This window comes from Mobula birostris, chromosome 2 (genome assembly GCF_030028105.1).
Source record: "Mobula birostris isolate sMobBir1 chromosome 2, sMobBir1.hap1, whole genome shotgun sequence".
Classification (NCBI taxonomy): Eukaryota; Metazoa; Chordata; class Chondrichthyes; order Myliobatiformes; family Myliobatidae; genus Mobula; species Mobula birostris.
The window spans coordinates 204,933,372-204,955,601 of record NC_092371.1 but is presented as its reverse complement, the minus strand read 5'-3'; the positions used below and the strand labels follow the sequence as shown (position 1 = coordinate 204,955,601).

At 39.5% G+C, this 22,230-nt stretch overlaps 1 protein-coding gene across 3 annotated transcripts in view; it reads right to left on the bottom strand.

Moving 5' to 3' along the window:
* wdr35 (WD repeat domain 35) overlaps positions 1-22,230 on the bottom strand; it is a 90,070-nt gene that overhangs the window by 31,084 nt on the left and 36,756 nt on the right. For all 3 annotated transcript variants that reach the window (XM_072278788.1, XM_072278796.1, XM_072278806.1), the window contains 6 exons: positions 18,230-18,374; positions 16,482-16,551; positions 12,886-12,939; positions 9,223-9,332; positions 8,366-8,576; positions 5,685-5,765 (listed from right to left, as the gene is read on the bottom strand). In XM_072278788.1, coding sequence (XP_072134889.1) covers positions 5,685-5,765; positions 8,366-8,576; positions 9,223-9,332; positions 12,886-12,939; positions 16,482-16,551; positions 18,230-18,374 — 671 coding nt within the window. The remainder of the gene's footprint in view (positions 1-5,684; positions 5,766-8,365; positions 8,577-9,222; positions 9,333-12,885; positions 12,940-16,481; positions 16,552-18,229; positions 18,375-22,230) is intronic.

The following is a 22,230-nucleotide window of genomic DNA, read 5'->3' as shown; positions in this document are numbered from 1 at the left end:
CCCTGTACATGACCTCAGAGGATTTTCCCCAGGCATTCGTTTCTTTCTAAATGATGGATGTGTCAGAGATGACGACAGAGCAGTGACGGCTGAAGATTCTGGGAGTAGTTCACAAGGTGCAGGATAGATGTGTTCCACAGAGGAAGAAGTTCTCAAATGGCAGGGCTAGGCAACTGTGGCTGACAAAGGAAGTTAAGATACAAAATATTCTGCAGATGCTGGGGTCAGAAAGGGCATACAATGTAGCAAAATTGAGTGGGAAGTTGGATGATTGGGAAGTTTTTAAAATCCGACAAAAGGCAACTAAAAAAATCTATAAGAAGGGAAAAGATGAAATATGAGGGCAAACTAGCCAATAATATAAAGCAGGATACCGAGTTTTTTTTTCAGTTACATAAAGAGTAAAAGGGAAGTCAGAGTTGATATTGGACCACTGGAAAAAGCTGCTGATGGGGGACAAAAAAAAATGGCAGATGAACTTAATAAATACCTTGCATCAGTCTTCACTGTGGAAGACACTAGCAGTGTGCCAGAGGTCTGTGAGTGTCAGGGAACAAGAGAGAATGTCATTGCTATTACAAAGGAAAAAGTGTGAAGCAAACTCCAAGGTCTTTGAGATAAGTCACCTGGACCAAATGGACTACTTTCCTAGAGTTTTGAAAGAGGTTGCTGAAGAGATAGCAGAATCATTAATTATGATCCTTCAGAAATCACTTGATTCCAGCATGGTTCTGGAGGATTGGAAAATTGTAAATGTCACTCCACTCCTCAAAAAGAGAGGAAGGCAAAAGAAATGAAATTATAGACCAGCAAGCCTAACCTCAGTGGTTGGGAAATTGTTGGAGTCTATTAGTAAGAATGATGTGTCAGGATACTTGGAGACTAATGATAAAATAAGTCAAAGTCGGCTTGGTTTCTGTGAAGGGAAATCTCACGACTAATCTGTTAAGAGTTCTTTGACACAGTAACAAGCAGGGTGGACAAAGGAGAGGGAGTGGATGTCATTTTCTTGGATTTTCAGAAGGCATTTGATAAGGTGCCACACATGAGGTTGTTTAACAAGATAAAATATTTTGGTGTTACAGGAAAGATACTGGCATGGATAGTGGAATGGCTGACAGGCAGGAGGCAGTGAGTAAAAGGGGCCTTTTCTGGTTGGCTGCTGGTGACTAGTGGTGTTCCTCAGGGGTCAATATTGGGACTGCTACTTTTCATATTGTTTGCCAGTGACTTAGATAATAGAATTAATGGCTTTGGGCAAAGTGCACAGATGATATAAAGATAGGGGGAACGGTAGGTAGTGCTGAGGAAACAAAGTGATTGCATAAGGACTTGGACAAATTGGAAGAATGGGCAAAATGATGGCAGATGGAATACAGTGTTGGGAAATGTATGATAAATAGACTGGCAAATGACACTTAAAGGATTGACGGTGGATATGCAATGGCAAGCATTTAAAGGTTGCATGGATGAACTACAACAATTGCTCATCCCAGTTTGGCAAAAGAATAAATCAAGGAAGGTAGTGCACCCGTGGCTGACAAGAGAAATTAGGGATAGTATCAATTCCAAAGAAGAAGCATACAAATTAGCCAGAGAAAGTGGCTCACCTGAGGACTGGGAGAAATTCAGAGTTCAGCAGAGGAGGACAAAGGGCTTAATTAGGAAGGGGAAAAAGGATTATGAGAGAAAACTGGCAGGAAACATAAAAACGGACTGTAAAAGCTTTTATAGATATGTAAAAAGGAAAAGACTGGTAAAGACAAATGTTGGTCCCCTGCAGACAGAAACAGGTGAATTGATTATGGGGAGCAAGGACATGGCAGACCAATTGAATAATTACTTTGGTTCTGTCTTCACTAAGGAGGACATAAATAATCTTCCAGAAATAGTAGGGGACAGAGGGTCCAGTGAGATGGAGGAACTGAGGGAAATACATGTTAGTAGGGAAGTGGTGTTAGGTAAATTGAAGGGATTGAAGGCAGATAAATCCCCAGGGCCAGATGGTCTGCATCCTAGAGTGCTTAAGGAAGTAGCCCAAGAAATAGTGGATGCATTAGTGATAATTTTTCAAAACTCATTAGATTCTGGACTAGTTCCTGAGGATTGGAGGGTGGCTAATGTAACTCCACTTTTTTAAAAAAGGAGGGAGAGAGAAACCGGGGAATTATAGACCGGTTAGCCTAACGTCGGTGGTGGGGAAACTGCTGGAGTCAGTTATCAAGGATGTGATAACAGCACATTTGGAAAGCGGTGAAATGATCGGACAAAGTCAGCATGGATTTGTGAAAGGAAAATCATGTCTGACGAATCTCATAGAATTTTTTGAGGATGTAACTAGTAGAGTGGATAGGGGAGAACCAGTGGATGTGGTATATTTGGATTTTCAGAAGGCTTTTGACAAGGTCCCACACAGGAGATTAGTGTGCAAACTTAAAGCACACGGTATTGGGGGTAAGGTATTGGTGTGGGTGGAGAGTTGGTTAGCAGACAGGAAGCAAAGAGTGGGAATAAACGGGACCTTTTCAGAATGGCAGGCGGTGACTAGTGGGGTACCGCAAGGCTCAGTGCTGGGACCCCAGTTGTTTACAATATATATTAATGACTTAGATGAGGGAATTAAATGCAGCCTCTCCAAGTTTGCAGATGACATGAAGCTGGGTGGCAGTGTTAGCTGTGAGGAGGATGCTAAGAGGATGCAGGGTGACTTGGATAGGTTGGGTGAGTGGGCAAATTCATGGCAGATGCAATTTAATGTGGATAAATGTGAAGTTATCCACTTTGGTGGCAAAAATAGGAAAACAGATTATTATCTGAATGGTGGCCGATTAGGAGAAGGGGAGGTGCAACGAGACCTGGGTGTCATTATACACCAGTCATTGAAAGTGGGCATGCAGGTACAGCAGGTGGTGAAAAAGGCGAGTGGTATGCTGGCATTTATAGTGAGAGGATTCGAGTACAGGAGCAGGGAGGTACTACTGCAGTAGTACAAGGCCTTGGTGAGACCACACCTGGAGTATTGTGTGCAGTTTTGGTCCCCTAATCTGAGGAAAGACATCCTTGCCATAGAGGGAGTACAAAGAAGGTTCACTAGATTGATTCCTGGGATGGCAGGACTTTCATATGAAGAAAGACTGGATGAACTGCGCTTGTACTCGTTGGAATTTAGAAGATTGAGGGGGGATCTGATTGAAACGTATAAGATCCTAAAGGGATTGGACAGGCTAGATGCAGGAAGATTGTTCCCGATGTTGGGGAAGTCCAGAACAAGGGGCCACAGTTTGAGGATAGAGGGGAAGCCTTTTAGGACCAAGATGAGGAAAAACTTCTTCACACAGAGAGTGGTGAATCTGTGGAATTCTCTGCCACAGGAAACAGTTGAGGCCAGTTCATTGGCTATATTCAAGAGGGAGTTAGATATGGCCCTTGTGGCTACGGGGGTCAGGGGGTATGGAGGGAAGGCTGGGGCGGGGTTCTGAGTTGGATGATCAGCTATGATCATAATAAATGGCGGTGCAGGCTCGAAGGGCCGAATGGACTACTCCTGCACCTATTTTCTATGTTTCTATGTTTCTATAATGCATTTTGGTGAAAGGAACAAAAGACAAGTTGGTAAATGATAGAAAGAAGCAGATGAGGTGGAGATGATGGGCAAATGAAACCAGGCCAGGGAGAAGGAAGAGGAGATTTTTGAGACATTGCATATTGAATGATAGATGGAAACTGAGAAGCGACTCAAAAAAAATCAAATCTGAAAAGAGTATACCAGTGGTCCCCAACCTCCGGGCCGCGGACCAATACATTGCCGCGAAGAATGCAGTGGTGCAGCGGTAGTCGGAATGCACCCAGCACATCTTTAAGATAAAAGCTGAAATAAACAAGTTAATTAATTAGGTGCCGCCCGGCACGTAAATATCAGCCCAGATCAGAGGCAACGCTGGGTGCGTTCTGGCTACTGCTGTACCGCTGCATTCTTTGCAGCAATGTATCAGTCCGCGGCCCGGAGGCTGGGGACCACTGGCGTGTACTATGTTATTCCCCAGGGAATAGTTGTAGGAATATGGCTCTTAAATAATGACCTAGCCTGAGGTATGCAATTTCAAATTCAAATAAAATGATAAGTATAAAATGAGGTGACGTGTCCTATCAGAGAGAACCCCTACCTCACCCTCCTTACAACTGTAAACTAACATCCTTTGTCTTTCCCAGTTTTAATAAAAGGAGCAATCTAAAATGCTGACTCTTTCTACTTCCACAGATGTTGCCAGACTTGCTCAGTGCTTCCAGCATCGTTTTATATTTGCTCAAATTGAATAGTTGCAAATGTTGATATTTAATTAAATATAGAAGAAAAAGTTTTAAAAAGTGAAAGTCAGGACAAAGCTAACTTGATTGCTTTCAAGCACTTAACTGTGCAAAAACACGTACTATTTTAGTACAAGTTGAATTGCTTTCTGGATATATATTTGTCTTGTAATGAAGCGTAAGTTTAGAAAATAAAATTTATTGGATTGCGTTGTGCTTAATATTTTTTTAATTGCCAGGCCAGTACACTGTTACCCTGATGTACTCGGAACTTCAATGGAGCACACAAATATACACCGATTTTCCAGTGCTTTGGCTGTGCAATCCACCCTTTGAACCAACTTGTGCCTAGGCCTAGTGCCTCAGTGAAATCTATGGGAAGAGATGACTGAACCTATTTTATTCAGTTTTGTTTAATTGTTTAAATTAGTTTTGTTCAGTTTATACTTAATTGCTTTTATTACTTAAATTTCATTTTTTTTACTATATTTATTGATATTCCCAGGTATGTTTGCACACTTGTGACTACCAGCCAAATAATGGAATAGCATTTGATCTATCATAATAAAGATAATCTACTGGAAATAAACAATAAGAGGACATTCATCTCTCCCAATACCTATGTACAAAGATCTTCATTTTAACATCCTCAACCATATGACAAGCTAAAATCAAGGATGGGTTTGTTTAAAAATTTGAGGTATCAAATTTTACATTTGGAATTGAAAAGGATACCTTTTGAACTTTACTTCAATCAGATTCTCAGTGTAACCATGTACCACCTCATCCCACGCTTCATCTATCACACTTCAATCTCTCACTTTTTTCTCCCCTCCCTCTTAAATGTGGCTCTGCCCACACCACCCAAGACCATCAATCTCTATTTTGCTGGGGTTTCAGGCACACTCCCTGCAAAGTTAAGCATTCAAAAATATCCACATCAATTTTACAAAATAAGCCACAGATTATTGTTAGCTGCAGGATGTAATGGATGAATATTAAGTAAATCAGTAATGAAAGTGAAAACATCAAGTACATATTGTAAAACATATTCCTCATTCATATTATTCTGTTAAATTTCATAAGTTTTATTTATAGATACAGCATGGTAACAGGCCCTTCTGCCACAATGAGCCCACGCCACTCAATTGCACCCATGTGACCAATTAACTTACTAATCATATGTCTTTGGAATGTGGAAGGAAACCAGAGCACCTGGAGGAAACCCATGCAGGTATGGGGAGAACGTATAAACTTTTTACAGTTAGTGGCGGGTATTGAACCCCAATTGTTGGCGTTGTAATAGCATTACACTAGCCACTGCGCTGTCATGCTAATGGATTTTCTTGATCCATTATAAATATTTCATCGAAAATTACCTTCAATATCTCATCCAAAAGTACAGACTTGATTTCCAGATTTTCAAAACTGCATATATACCCAGATGTTTGAATTGGTTCCTATAACAATGAATAGAACAAAAAAAAAGTATTAAAACATCAAACAACACTAGGAGCTCAAAACTCCTTTTAAGCTACAACCTGCTATACCTTGCAAGTAATTACTAACATCATTTTTGATCCTTTACCAAATATATCAAAAATTGCATTTAAAAAGCAGCATAATCATAACGATCAGTCAACTAACATGTTAGTCAAGTTGGAAACAGGCCGTTTGGCCCAAATGGTCCATGCTAACCACATATTCCTTGCTAGCCTGCATTAGCCCCATAACCCTCAAAGTCCCTTTCCTCCATGTACCCACCCAAATGTCTCTTAAATTTACCCAGCTCGATGACTTCCTCTGGCACTTAAACCAAGTACACACTACTGTCTGTGTAAAGAAGTTACCACTCGAGTCTCTTAAATTCCTCCCCTCTTATCTTGCATCTATGCCCTTTTATTTTGGATTCCCCAGTCCCAGGGAACACGCTATGACCGCACAACTTATCCATACTCCTCTTCTTCCTGCACTTCAGGGAATAAAGGTCCAGTGTGGCCAACTTCTTCCTATAACTCAGGCTCTCTAGTCCAGGCAGCAACCTCATAAATCTCTCCACATCCTCCCGAGCTTGACAATGTCCTTCCTACAACAAGGAGTCCAAAAATGTATACAATACTCCAAGTACAGCCTCATCAATGACTGATACAACTGCAACATAATGCAGCTTCTACCAAGGTGCATAACCATACACTTCCCAACATATTGTGCCTCCTTCTAAATTCAATGCCCTGACTGACAAAGGCCAGCATGCTCAAATGTCTTCTTTACCACCCTGGTAGAGGCAGGCACATTAGCAATGTTTAAAAGCCATTTAGACAAGTACATAGGTGGGAGAAGCTTAAGGGGCTATAGGGCAAATATGGGCAGGTGTACTAGCTTGCTGGCTTGGACGAGTTTGACCAAAGGACCTAACTACAGATTCAATGCTTCCTTATTTCCCTGTCCATTTTCTATAGGAGAGACATATAGGTGACTGCCACATTTCTATTAGGAACATTAAGTGCTGCTTTTAAGTGAAGCATTATCTTAAACAGCAACTTATGAAATGCATGAATAAATATTTACTGCTCTCTGCTGTTCTTTTGTTGAACACTTACAATATCCAAAATTGTGATTCCAAATTCCATTATGCCGTTTGCCTGTTCCATCCAAACCTTTCCATATAACATAGAAACAAACAGGAAAAAGCCCTTCTGCCTACAACATCTGGGTGAAAAATGATGCTTTTCAGAAATATATCGATCTTTGCCCTTCTGCACTGCTTCATTAAAGATCAATGATGGCACAAACAACAATGACGCATTATTTTAAATCAGCAACTTTACAAATCCCTAATCTCAATGGACAGCACTTTGTTCTTTTTGGTTGCTTTGCCATCAAATACTAGTTTCTACAATCCCTATAGGAGTAAGTGCTTCCATTGTGACTAGGCAATTAGTTATTTAGGGTTGGATGGTTGCTTATAAGACTATAAAACACAGGAGCAGAATTATGCCTTTCGGCCCATCTCGTCTACCATTTCATCATTGCTGATTCACTTTCCTCTTAACCACATTCTCCTACTTTCACCCCCTGACTAATCAAGAACCTATCAGACTCCACTTAAATACACCAGTGACCTGGCCTACACAGCTGCCTACACATCCTTAGGCTAAAGAAATTCCTCCTCTTCTCCGTTCTAAATTGTCATCCCTCCATTCTGAAGCTGCGCCCTCTGATCTTGGACTAACTGATTATGGGGTTCATTCTCTCCACATCCAGTCTATCTAGTACTTTCAACATTCAATAGGTTTCAGTGAGATTCCCCCCTCATTCTCATAAATTCTAGTGAGTACAGGCCCAGAGCCATCAAGCACTCCTCACAGGATAAGCCTTTCATTATAGAACAATTTTTGTGAACCTCCTGGGAACCCTCAACAATGTCAGCACATCCTTTCTTAGACAATGGGCCCAAAACTGTTCACAATACTTCAAGTGAGGTCTCATCAGTGCCTTATAGGGCTTCAGTACTACATCCCTGTTTTCATATTCTAGTCCTCTCAAAATGAATGCTAACGTTGCATTGTCTTCCTCACCAGACTTTAACCTCAAAGTTAACCTTTAGGGAATCCTGCATGAGGACTCCCAAGTCCCTTTGCAGCTCGGATTTTTGAATTTTCTCTCTGTTTAGAAAATAGGCTACACTTTTATTACTTCTACCAACGTGCATAACCATGCACTTCCCAACACTGTATTCCATCCTGACGTTCTCCTGATTTTTGCTCCCCTCATACTTTTAGTTAGCTGCACTCTGCTTTTTTGTTTATAAAAAGTTACGCATACTTCGATTTCAACCCCCTTCACCATCACTCACTTCTTCAGATTTTCATATCTTTTCTGGAACTTTTCAAAACTGAAAGCTTACATTTTATCATATCTAGAACAATAACTCCCATCTTCTCTTCATGGATGCCCACCATATCCAACGGACCTTTCACACATTTTGTTTTGGTTTTCTCAAATCTCACCGCAGTTTTAATTTAAGAAATGTAAAAACTAATTTATATAAAAGCCTTACCTCAGGGTCCAAGTTCCTGAAAACATACATTCTGGTCTTCTCCATCATGGCAAACAAATCTGGGTTGTCATTTGCCCACTTCATATCCCAAACATCCTTCCGCTCAAATTTCAGCTGTTCACCCACTATCTGCTGTCCTGTACTGTCCATTCTTCTTGCTTCAAGGTCAAAAAATGTCAAAATGCCTGAAATATCAATGATGGCAAGGCGGCTGGATAGATAAAAGTTTTTCATTAGTACTACCATTAAATGCAATTCAATTGTCTATATTAACTACAATATTGGTAAATTTAAAATTAAGCATCTGATGTAACCAATGTAGTTGGATACATCTATACTAAAATTACCGCAGTTACTTTTTGCACCTTTTGAGCAAAATAAAATATCCTGAGGAACAAAGTTAAAATGGAAGATGATGGAAGTTGAATTACATGGCAATTTTACTTTTAAACAAAAAAATTGTGTTTGAACATTGTTCATTGAATTCTATTCAATGTGGAAACAAAATTACATCAGAAAGAATTCAAACAAAATTCAGGACTATTCAATAACAAAAACTGTAATTAACAACTTGCATACAATTTGCACAATAACTAAATTTCAAGCTAAACTTAGGTACTTAGTGGTTAATAATGCATTTGACCTTATCATTCTTGGTTTCTCCATGTCCCTGTCCCACAAAGCATAAAGGACCTCTGATCTGTGTAATGGCATCCAGCAACAAGCAGTACATTTTTGCTGGATATTATTTCTGTGATCTAATTTACACTGTTCAACATAAGAGTCTATTTACTCAAAATGACTTTCCTATAAAGAAAGACTGAATTTCACCCTTCATTATTGTTTGAGAAACTCACCTGGAATTACAGTTCAATGATAACTGATAACTCCTGCAGTTCAACTCGTACTTCTGGAGCAAGCTAACATTTGGTAAACTATATTTCTGAAATCTTCCTGATTCACGACCCTGGAAAAATATACATCAGTGTAACTCATTCTGTACACATCTGTTTAAAGCAAATTCATCTTCAAAATTCTCTGTAGCAGGTATTTAGTTTTCAATTCCAGTCCCTAAATAATACTTTGTAACCACTCTACCTAGGGTCCATGTAACAAGAAATAAAGAAGAACTGAAGAGTTTGTGCTTTAAATATTCTGAGAATGAGCACATGATGAGAAAAGATCATCTTGGTAATACAGTGTATTTCCCTTATGGGTCAAATTTGAAGGGACTGTTAACACAGAATGAGTTATAATTATAACTAAAAATATGTTCAGCAGCATCCCACTCTAATATGTTTGGCATAAGCCCCTGCTGCCTGGCTTTTGCTAATAATTGTGTTAATTCTGTGAAAGCAAATCCTGAGACAGGAACATAACTAAAGAGCTCCCTCAAGATGGTAACTTAATCATAACTGGATCAGATTGTCTAGCTCTAATGAACAGAGATACCATTAGGTAAGCCCTTCAAGTTTTTATAGATTTTTAAATTATGGCTTTTATAAAAAGTATTGTTTGATCTATTTCACAGCAAGTGAAAATGCAAGCACCACTTTTGATCAAATTTTACCTGGTTCAATAATATTCGGCTTCACGTGAAAATACCTCTTTTTTTCAGTACTCCATATTGATAAATCACCTTTTTTGATGCAAGTAAAATAACTGCTAACTACTGTCCTTCATTCCAATCTTTCTGGACCCAAGCATTCAACTGTCTCTTTTTCACCAATCTTTCCAGTATTCAGTCAAAAAGGAAACAAATAATTGCACAGTTATAAAGTATTCAGCGAAGATGTATTTGAGTAGATGAATTATTTATAATTTGCAGGGAAATCAACTGAGCTATCAGTTTTTTTTAAATCAATGCTTCACACTGGGTTGTTAACAGCATATTCAAAGTTTGTGGAGAGGGATTTACCTAATAACATCTCTATTGCCTTTACTGGAAAACTGGCATCAGTGAAGTCAATTTTCCATTTAGAAATGTAAAGTTCTGTAGTACTGTGAACCCTACTTCAGAGTACCAATTTTATTAAAAGCAATTTCTAAATGCATTAGATTCCAAACGTAACATTTTAAAGGAAGCGCTTCGTTCAGCTTTCACTTAATAATTTCTTTAAAAAATCACTAAACATGACTGCAATCCCCACCCATTACTGCAACATGCATAAATAATCATACAAGTAATAATAAGCTTAAAAGACTAAACTCGTGGGTATCTCCAGCAAGGCACAGCTGAGTTCCTCAGCAGGTTTTGTAAATGGATCTTGGTGTGCAGCAGTTGCTTCATTGTCTAAGAATGTTGCAGATAATTAATTTTTCTTCATCTTGTATACTTTAAAAGGGGGATATTTTATGATAGGGACTGGAGAGTAGGTTAAACAAAGTGCCTAGAAGATATTTCGAAGTTATTAAGCTTCTGGGAAAAATACGTCAACTTGTATTATTATTGTCAAGGGACTGATTTGATATGCATTTCTATGAACCACCAATGAAGTACAGTTAGAAGTCCTGAAATGCTGCAAATACAATGCCAGCAAAAAAACTTTATTTTTTAAGAATAACAAATATAGTGTGCTACCTCCACATCCCGGTGGTATAACAGTTTCCCTGTCAATAAGAAATGTGTAACATTTGAATTAAGAATGCGCTGGGAGAGTTGCAAAATGCTCTGCAAGTAGCATAGGACTCAATAATCTAATACAGGTTAGCCCCGCCATCCGAAGGTAGAGTGTTCCTATGAAACGGTTCGTAAGCCGGAATGTCGTAAAGCAAAGAAGCGATTACCATTTATTTATATGGGAAAATTTTGTGAGTGTTCGCAGACCCAAAAATAACCTACCAAATCATGCCAAATAACACACAAAACCTAAAATAACAGTAACATATAGTAAAAGCAGGAATTATATGATAAATACACAGCTTATATAAGGTAGAAATACTTTTCCACAATCATTGCCTGAACTGTTCTCTGTAGCGAAAATCTCACGCAAGCGCCGTCGGCAAAAACACGGCACAAGCGCTCTCCAGTAACCTTTAAACTATGAAGCTGCCAAATCAGACCAAATAACACGTAAAAATACACAGCCGATATAAAGTAGAAATAATGTATGTACAGCGTAGTATCACTTACTGGAATTGGGAAAGCGCGGAGCACACGGATGGTGGTGTGTTACACTGAGTCGTCGGAGTTTGGGTGGTGCAGTGACCCCTAGCCTCCAGGCAGCGACCCGATACCGATCCACGAAGCATGCAGGGGTACAGGGGTAGCCGGGAGGCACACAGCACATCTTTAAGAAAAAAGCCGAAATAAACAGGCTAATTAATTAGGTGCCGCACGGCACATAATTGTTGGCCCAGATCAGTGCTGATTGCATCACCTCTGATCTGGGCCGACAATTAGGTGTCGGGCAGCACCTAATTAATTAGCATGTTTATTTCGGCTTTTTTCTTAAAGACGTGCTTTGTGTCTCCCGGCTACTGCTGTATTCTCCGCGAATCGGTTTCTGTCCGCGGCCTGGGTGTTGGGATGGTGGGACACTGGGGTGTCATCTCATTATCTGTTTCCGTTACAGCAGACAGCTCATCTTCTATGACTGCCCACCTCGATGTCGAAGGTCGAGGTTCGTCGTCTGCTGTGGCTAATGTGGAAGGCTTGCTTGTCTGCTGAGCCTCGCGCATTTTTCTATCATACAGTTCTTTGTAAGCACTCAAACCATCCTGCAAATATCCCCTAAACCGACATACCCTTTCAAAATTAAAGTCGTACTTTATCATTACTCATTCGGTTTCCATTGTTATCCTTTCCTCTTCCAAATGCATCAGCTCTTCATCTATCAATTCTTGGTCATGGAATGCCAAAACCTCTTCAACACCATCTTCGTCAGCTTCCACAAGCCAAACTCACTTAGTCCTTACTTCGTTCACCACGATCAAAACGCTTAATTATGTCTAGTTTTACGCTAAGTGTAACACCCTTACGAGCTCTTTCAGGCTTTTCCGATACCATAGAACTCAACTTGCAAACGGCTGCTCACAGGCACGTGTTTAAGCAATGCTGGTGAGATTGCAGTTCCGAATCCGGGGAAGAACGGCTGCTCGGGGCGCGCGGTGCGCTGCCTTTTATCGTGCGCTGACTTTTTCGTTAGCGAAAACGGTACTAATGTAGGTCTTTCGTAACAGTGAGGTTTCGTAAAGTGAACATTCGAAAAGTGGGGTCACCCGTAAACTTTCTCTACCTTTATTGTGGCCTGTGTATGTTTGTCGCCTAAGGAACTTCCCTCCCAAACATGTACCTATCTAGCCAGGAGAATTTCTGACTGATGCTTTAGTAGGCTGATTAACTATTCACCACCTGAAATGTATTGATTACCAGATTTATAAACTTGAACCAGTTAAACTTAAAAGTTTACTCATATAGCGATGGATAATAGGGACTAGGCCCTTCAGCATGTTATAACACATTAATTATTCTTAATTTGAACAGATTCTTTCAAGCTAAATAAGAAAATTGTAGTCACCATGATCAGTATCTTATCAGATGCAGTGATACAACATATTGGATCCTTTGTTGCCTAGGGGAAAGAACAATGCAAAATTAAAGATTTTATATCATGATTTCAGATAGATAGAGCATATACTGTTAATATTGAATGTTCCATACTTCCCTAAGTATATGTTGGCCCACTTTAGATTCAGATGATTAATAGCAGTAATCCCCCCACCCCATATTATAGTGGGGGGGGGGGTTGTGTTCCTAAAATTATATGCAGTTATCCTTAATGTGCATCCATGCATCTCAAGAAATGACAGCGGGGAAAAAAATGTTTATTTATTTATTCTCCTCCACCATAAATTCCATAATAGTATCTCAAAGTTTTGGACAGTGTTTTATTAATTCCATAAGTGTGAATTTCTATGCCCTACACGAATGCAACATAGAGTTCACCAGTAATGTATAAACTTCAAAATCAAGCCAGATTTTAAACACCAGAAGCAATAAAAATATTAATTTCCTTAATAAAAGCTAAAACTATATTCATAATTCAGTTTGCAGGGATAAAGGAGCCCAAGAAGACATAAATCAAAGAGTAAAAAAATTTGAGAAGTTAAGCAAAAGCTGGCTACAATCTATGAAAGGGGTGCTGATAAAGTTGAGACTGTACTCCTGATTAAAGGACAAAGCAGCCCACAGATAGATGCTGAAAGACAATGCAAATCTAACTCTGCTAAGCATGGAAACAGCAAGGAATGAATCTGATCTTAGGGAGTGTGTTAAGTAAAAAAGCTGCAGAGTAGCGGACTCTGCCCAGTACATCACGGGCACATTCCTCCTGACCATCAGCAGTATCTACAAGCCATGTTGCGTCAAGAAACCAACATCTATTATCAAAGATCCCCACCATCCTGGCCATGTCACCTTTTCACAGCTGCCATCAGGAAGGAGATACAGAAGCCAGAAGTCCCACACCACCACATTCAAGAACAGCTAATTCTCTTCAACATTCCGTTCTTGAACCAAACGACTAAACCCTAATCATTACAGTTAGCAACATTATGACCACTTTGATTACATTGCACTGAAATAGACAATGTTATTTTGTTGTTCTAATTGTGTTTTTTTTTGTATCTAATGCTATGTGCCCGTGATGCTGCTGGAAAGTTTTCATTGCAATTGTGCATATATGTAATTGTGCATATGATGATACAACTGACTTTGAATTCAGTCAGTCCAGCATCAACTATAGAAAGAGAAATGCCTCAGTAGAGTAGCAGTTAACGCTATGCTATTACATCTCTGGCCGTAAGAGTTCAATGTTCAACTCCAACGCTGTCTGTAAGGAGTTTGCACATTCTCCCCATGACCATGTGGGTTTCCTCCCACATTCCAAAGACATACTGGTTGGTAGGTTAATTGGTTGTTGTAAATTGTCCTGTGAATAGGCTTGGGTTAAGTAGGTAGGTTGCTGGGTGGTATGGCTCGTTGGGCTGGAAGGGCCTGTTCCATGTTGTATCAATGAATAAATGAAGTGTGCCTTCCGTTGCTTGACTGCATAATGCTTTCTAACAATTGTCCTTAGTACATCTTTACAATATGAAAAATATAGAGCACACTAATATTTTTTATTTGGTTTCCAACTGTACAAGATGCCTTGTACCACATGAAATCAGTATACATGTAATTTTAATTTGTGTTCCCTGTCAGCCATTAAGAGGGATACAGAACAGGTAACAAGGAGTAGAAATTCATGCATTGCCACACGAGTTAAGTGAGCACTGTATTCGCTTTAAATGCCCTATTTCTTTCTGATGTTCAGTTTCAATCAAATCAATGGAACTGAATATTGGAAGCAGAGTATAATGGCCCATAGCAATCTGAAGGATAGATTCAAGATGGCTGGGTGCTCAGATTGGCAACACAAGGGACGAGATTAAGATTTGGCATATTAGAGGTGTTGGCCAGAAAGAACTAGAATCTACAAATCAGTGAAAAGGAATGAGACAAGGGTGGTGGAAACAGATAAGGCAAAAGTCCTATTCTTGCCGTGTAACGGCAGGATTAGAGGGGGCCATTTTGTGAACTGTTTGGTGAATTGATTCTTGACCTGGAATAACTTAATCAGAGCTGCTGAATGTGGACACAAGGAGTTTCTGGTATTGATCTGCTACATCTTATTCTCAAATAAGAAGCTATTTATTATGTACAATAGCAGGTTTAAAGGAGGAACAGCCTGTAATCTGGTTAGTTGGGCCCAGTATTTGGGTGACCTGGTTAGACTGGTTTGAACAAAAACGAAGGAAATCACCTAGGACACGAGGATAGAGAAAAGGCCATAAAGCAATACTGCTTGTAGTTCTGTGCTACATCCAATGATAACTGACACAGGTCAGTCAGATGATCTTGAGCTAACAAAATTGAAACATCATAGATTGATCTGAAAAGGAAAAGAAAAAAGAATGGAGGATTTTGGGAGCACAGGTAGCAACAACTCTGTGGGGACCAACCACTGAAGATGTGGAGGACCCTATATAGGAAACATGGAGATCACATCAGGACAACAAGGAACACTTGGCCAGTGTAGACTCCTTTTTCAGAGCATTACCATTTCTATTCTTCGTTCATGTAAGGTCAGGGAAACCTAGTAAATGTGTACGCAAGTTCTCAGTTGTATAAATTCACATGCTTTTTAGTTGAGACAATAAAGGTTCTTGTTAGTAAATAGATTCTCTGAGCCTAGCTGATCATTAATATTAAGGGGTAATTTATAAAAGAGCTCAGTGGAGGAAGACAGCAGCAATGTCAATAGGGATGAGGCAAAGTGCAGAGGCTTGGGAGGCTGGTCACTGATCATAGCAATTAGGAAAGAGTACAGCGAATAGAACAGGAACCCAAAGACTTTCTGAAGAATGGGAGGAAAGTACTTGTGCTTTCATGGTCTAACAAGGTGCACTATTAAAAACACAAACTTGCTGGAATCTCTGAGGTTCTTGAGTCCAAATAATTGTCAGATATATTAGCTATTGGTTAGCACAACGCTTTACAGTACCAGCAACCCAGGGTTCAATTCCCACCACAGTCTGCAAGGAGTTTGTACATTCTCCCCGTGACAGCATGGGTTTCCTCCAGGTGCTCCAGTTTCCTCCCACAGTCCAAAGACGTGCCAATTGGTAGATTAATTGGTCATTGTAAATTGTCCCGTGATTCAGCTAGGATTAAATTGGAGGTTGCTTGGTGACATGGCACGAAAGGCCAGAAGGGCCTATTCTGCGCTGTAAATCAATAAATAAAATAAATACATTTAAATCAAGCTTGCAGTTTGATTTGAGCCTGATGAATGTGACAACCAAGAAGGTTGCTTTGGAAGATAGGAAAAAGGTAGGCCTCACAATAAATCAAAGAACAAGATGCAGAGTGGTTTGTAAATATGGAATAGGGACACATTTCACAATTTTGCTTTACGGTTATTCTGCCATCCCATTGTGCACTTCTGTCCAATGAAGACTACAGTTGTAATACCTCCCTAGAATTGCTTTTGCCATTTTACTGCTTCTAAACAAAAATAATAACCCTAAACGGGTGCATCATTTCTATAGCAAATTAAAAAGAGACACTTACAGAAAAAGCCCGACTGAAATCTAGGCTTCCATCTCCTGTAATTGGTGTCTCATCATCAATGTGATAAATTCTATCAGAAGAGATAAACAAATTTCTGTTACAAAATTAGTTCAAAAATGCATTAATACAAACTATTTATTTATATCTGTATTTGCAGTTTATTTACCATTTACAGTTTCTGTTGTATAGATCTAAGTATGCCCGCAGTAAAAGATTCTCAGGGTTGTATGTGGTGACAAGTATGTAGTCTGATAATAAATTTTTACTTTGTACTTTACTTTGTACAATTTCGATACAAGTATCCAAGTTATTTATAACTAAAGATACTTATCCATTAATAAAGATGATGACAGAAGTTCAAATAGAGTTAATATTTGTCAGTCATAGAAGAAAACAGCACACACACAGGCCCATCAGCCCAACCTGTCTGTGCTGAACACCGTGCTCACCCAGTTAGTCCAATCTCCTGCTTTTGGCCCATATTCCTCTCAGCCTTGCCCTTCCATGTTTATATCCAAGTGTTTCTTAAATAATACTATTGTATGTCAAACACTACATCTAGTAGTTCATTGCAACTACTCGTCATGAGCTGGGTGGTAAAAATTGCCCTCAGGTCCCTTTTGAATCTTTCCTCTCTCACCCTAAATCAATTACCGCTCGTTTTGGACTCACCTATCCTGAGAAAAGATTGTTACTGTCCCCCTCATCTATGGCTCTTGTAATTTTAAACCTTTCAAGAAGGTTGCTCCTCATTCTCCTAAGTTCCAAGGAATAAAGACCAAGCCTGGAAAATTTCTCCCTATAAATCAGACAGTCTAGTCCTGGAAAAATCCTCACAAACCTTTTCTGCACTCTCTCCACATCTTTCCTATGACAGTGACCAAAACTGTACACAGTACTCCAAGTGCAGCCTCACCAACAGCTTATACAACTGTAACATAATGGCCCAGTTCCTATACTAAATGCTCTGATGAAGGACAACATGCTAAATGCTTTTTTCACCACCATTTTTACCTTAATGCCACTTTCAGTGAACTTTGCACTTGTGCTCCTCGGTCATTCTGTTCCATTACACTCACTAATGTCCTATCATTCATAAATCCTCTGCTGGTTTGATTTACCAAAATGCATCACCTCACACTATCTGCACTGAAATCTATATGCCACTCCTTAGCCCACTTCTTTAACTGATCTTCGTATAATATATAACCTTTCTAACTATCAAAAAACGTTATTGTGCATCTGCAAATGTATTGCCTTGTACACTCCCATCCAAATCATTTATATAAGTAACAAATAACAAGGGTCCCAACAACACGCACAAGACTGGAGAAAATACCTCTCCCTCTCCCCCCCACCCCTTCCCCCATCAGTCTGGTCGCGACTCCAGCCTAAATCTAGAATAACCCTGCACCCCTATACCTTTAAAACATTTACCTTAGCATTTTCCCATGATATGGTATCAGATGGTACCTGTACCTGCACATCATTTTCCTTTCCCAGACAAACATTATGTACTCTCAAGGCTATAGACCAGTACTCTTACTTTCTCAAAACATTCCTACCTCACACCATTTTGACTAAGTAAACACGATTTTGTATCACAAATTTTTTGCATATACAAGACAGGAATCAAATACAACTTCTGGCAAATTTGACTCTTTCCTTACACAGTCACATTTTTATTGCATTATGTCTGTGCTGCCAAGTCCAAACTTGTTATATCTCAAATAACTTTTAATGCTAACCTTTCTCTGCCCTCCTTCCTTGTTGGGGCCACCTGGTTGATTTCCATTGCTGTGAGTTTCTTCGCTACACGATATTGCCAAATGTAGAAAGCTTCTTTAGAGGCCACAATTACATGTGTCTTTGTCATGGTTACATACAAGGGGTCTGTAACAAGAGTAATATAAATTTAATATTCTTAAAAGATGAATAATAAACATGACAATACCACTTAAAATCAGATACAGTAATGGCAGTGCATCTGTTGCTTAATCGTAAACATAGAAAAACTTTTAATAAAATACACTATTTCTCTACCCACACCATTCCTCAACTTTTCCTTGCAGAACACATTTGGAAGATATTTCACAGAACTACATTTCTTCATCAGTCCTTACTGTCACTCTGTCCATCACAGACTATAACAAAATATTAGAATAATATATTCTAAAGTAATATGCTTATTTGATTGTGTACTCAATTTAGATTCAGGGTTGAGAGTTTACAATATATCTGTGGAAAACACAAAACTGGCAAAGTTAGAATGCCCCATGCTTAGAGGCTAAATTGTGGGTAACTACTATAAACTGCTATCTTAAGGAAGATGTGTATTCAACTCCTGGTTGATCAAAAGTTTAACCTACATACCACAAGAAGCCACAATGCCCTTTTTGAAGTAATTTTTCATCTAAAAAGGTAGTATGCAATAGAAAACATAACTACAAATTCAATTACCATCTGGTACTAAAACTTAAAAGGTACACTAAACCATGACATGAGAAGCAACATGCTAACTCAAAGTTAAGAATCTTATGTCATTAAAGACCATAAGAGTATAAAATGTAGGAACAGGGATAGATCATTGAGTTCTCAAACATGTTCGCCCATTTAATACCATCATGGTTGATCTGATGTTCATCAAGTTCACTTGCTTACCTTTTCTTCATAACCCTCAATTCCTAAATTGATTAGAGACCCTGGTCTTAAACACACCCAAGATTCTGTCCCTCAGATCTCAGTGGTAAGGAGTTACCAACTCTCACAACCAACTGAAAAAAAAGGAAATTTTTATTTCCAGTTTTCAATGTATGCTCTCTTATTTTGAAACTAGCAATTCAATTCTGGACTTCAAGAGAAGAAACATCCTCTCGGAATTTATTCTTGCTAGTCCCTTAAGAATCTTGTATTTCAATAAAATCACCTCTCACTCTTTGGAGGCAATTGAGAGTCCCAACCTATTGAAGTTTTCCTTATAAGACAATATCTCAGTACTCATGATCATCCAATGACATGATATTTCTTCTCAAGTAGACCAAAACAGTTCACAACACTCTACAAGTAGTTTTGCCAGTTCCTTGTACATTGCAAGCTTCTCAATTTTTATACTCCAAACCCCTTGAAATAAGGGCCAATATTTCATTTCCCTTATACTTTACCTGCTGTACTTGTGTACTGGCCTTGTGATTTATGCACAGGGAACCCCCCCCCCCCCCCCCCCGGCTCCCTCCACAGGTGCCGTAGTTTTTTGCAATTTGCCTCCATTTAAATATTGTACTTTTTGGTTATTCATTCCTAAATAAAGGACTTCACATTTTCCAACATTATGTTCTGTTTGCAAACATTTTGCTCAATTGCTTCACCTCTCACTAGATGTGTAATCTGTTTGCATTCTTATTGCAACTTGCCTTCCTACTATCTTAATAACATTCACAAATCTGACTAACACATTTTCTTCCTTTCCTCCAATAGTTGCAGCTCCAGGATTGATCCCTGTGATACTCCACTGATGAAAGGCTGCCAACCTGAAAGTGCCTGCCCTTTTCCCTAACATTGCTTTCTGTGAGCCAAAACTCCATCCATGCCAATATGTTACCTCCAAAAAGAGGGATTTCTCAGAGTCTAGGTCATTTCTTACATCTGTAATTATTTAATTTCTCTTTTACAATACCAATCTTTTCCTTCCTGTATGTCCTTGCAAATCAAAAATCCCTAAAAATTAATTTCCTTTCCTTGATCGCCATCTCTATGATGGCAATCAGATCATATTCAATCATATTTATTTGTGCCAATTATCTACATTAAGATACCAAGTCTTTAGAAAGGCTTTTGGCCACTTTTGACTACCTTACTTTAAATTCTTTCTGTGATCCTATTTGCCCCTAACCCTCCATTACCCTGTTTCCTGCCCTTTCATTTCACTGTTCTTTCTTTCATTTCTGTCCTCATTTCTCTCTTCCTACTTATTCTCTTTCTATTCTGGTTTAAGTCCTACACAAAATACCCCAGCTGGGACATCCATCCTGCACAATGTCTGCAACTATAGTAATGGATAATAGAGACTTCATAAGTAATGAAATGCAGTTAATATATGTATATCCTAAATCATTTTTGCTCCTTGGCCCCAGAGGAACACTGTCTCATTAGGCTGCATCCATGTATGGTTTGAATGACAATTAAACTTGATTTGACTTAAACTAGTTATTCTGTTTCTAATAAACAGCAGGTTGTTTTAATTCAGTATTCAGTCAGATTGGATTCAGGGACGAGTGTGCAAGAGACATCGAGAAAAGAAAATGTGTACACATAGGGGGTCCTAAGTTAACATACTAAGATGTGGAAGGAGAAATCTATATTCATGTCATCAGGTTGGAGGCTACCCAGAAGGAATATAAGGTGTTGCTCTTCCACTCTGAGGGTTGCCTCATTTTGGCACGTCGGAAAAGGAGCGGGAATCCGAATTAAAATGTTTGGTGACGAGTAAGTTCTGTTCGTGTTTAACTGTACAATTTCCACATGATGGAGTGGAGGTGCTTGACAAAGCAGTCCCCGAATTTACGACTGTTCATTTCAATAGGTAAGTGGTCACTTTGATAGGTCAAATTTGAAGACAGAAAATTATTGGCAGTGTGGAGGATCAACGAGATCTTGGGGCCTGTGTCCATAGGACACTCAAAGCTGCTGCGCAGGTTGACAATGTTGTTAAGAAGGCATGTGGTATATTCACATTCATCAACTGTGGGATTGAGTTCAAGAGTCGTGAGGTAATGTTACAGCTATATAAGACCTTGGTCAGACCCCACTTGGGAGTACTATGCAGTTCTGGTCACCTAACTACAAGAAGGATGTGGATACTATAGAAAGAGTGCAGAGGAGATTTACGAAGATGTTGCCTGGATTATCGAGCATACCTTATGAGTATAGGTTGGGAGTACTTGGCCTTTTCTCCTTGGAGTGACAGTGGATGAGAGGTGACCTGATAGAGGTGTATAAGATGATGAGAGGCATTGATCATGTGGATAGTCAAAGGCTTTTCCCAGGGCTGAAATGGCTAACATGAAGGGGCACGGTTTTAAGGTGCTTGGAAGCAGGTACTGAGGGGATGTCAGGGGTAAGTTTTTCCACACAGAGTAGCGGGTGCGTGGAATGCACTTCCAGCAAAGGTGGTAAAGGCAGATACAATAGAGTCTTTTAAGAAACTCTTAGATAGGTACATGGAGCTTGGAAAAATAAAGGGCTATGCAGTAGGGAAATTCTAGGCAGTTTCTAGAGTGGGTTACATGGTCGGCACAACATTGTGGGCCAAAGGGCCTGTAATGTGCTGTAGATTTCTACGTTTCAATGGTCTCGCCAATGTAGAGGAGGCCACATTGGGAGCACTGGACGCAACAGATAAGCCCAGCAGATTTGCAGGTGAAGTGTTGTCTCACCTGGAAGGACTGTTTGGGGTCCTGAATGGAGGTGAGGGAGGAGGTATATGGGCAGGTGAAGTACTTAAGCCACTTGCAGGGATAGTGCTTGGTGAGAGATTAGTGAAGGAAGGATGTATGTGGAAAGTTGGGGGGGGGGGGGAGGGAAGAGGTAAAGATATGTTTAATAATAGGATCTCTTTGGAGATGGTGAATGTTCCAGAGCCATGGCCTGGGAACAGATGCGCAGAGGCAAAGGAACTGAGAAAAGGGAAGAGATACAGTCAAAATAACTGTGGGAATCCATAGGTTTATAAAGGATGTTGGTTGACCATTTG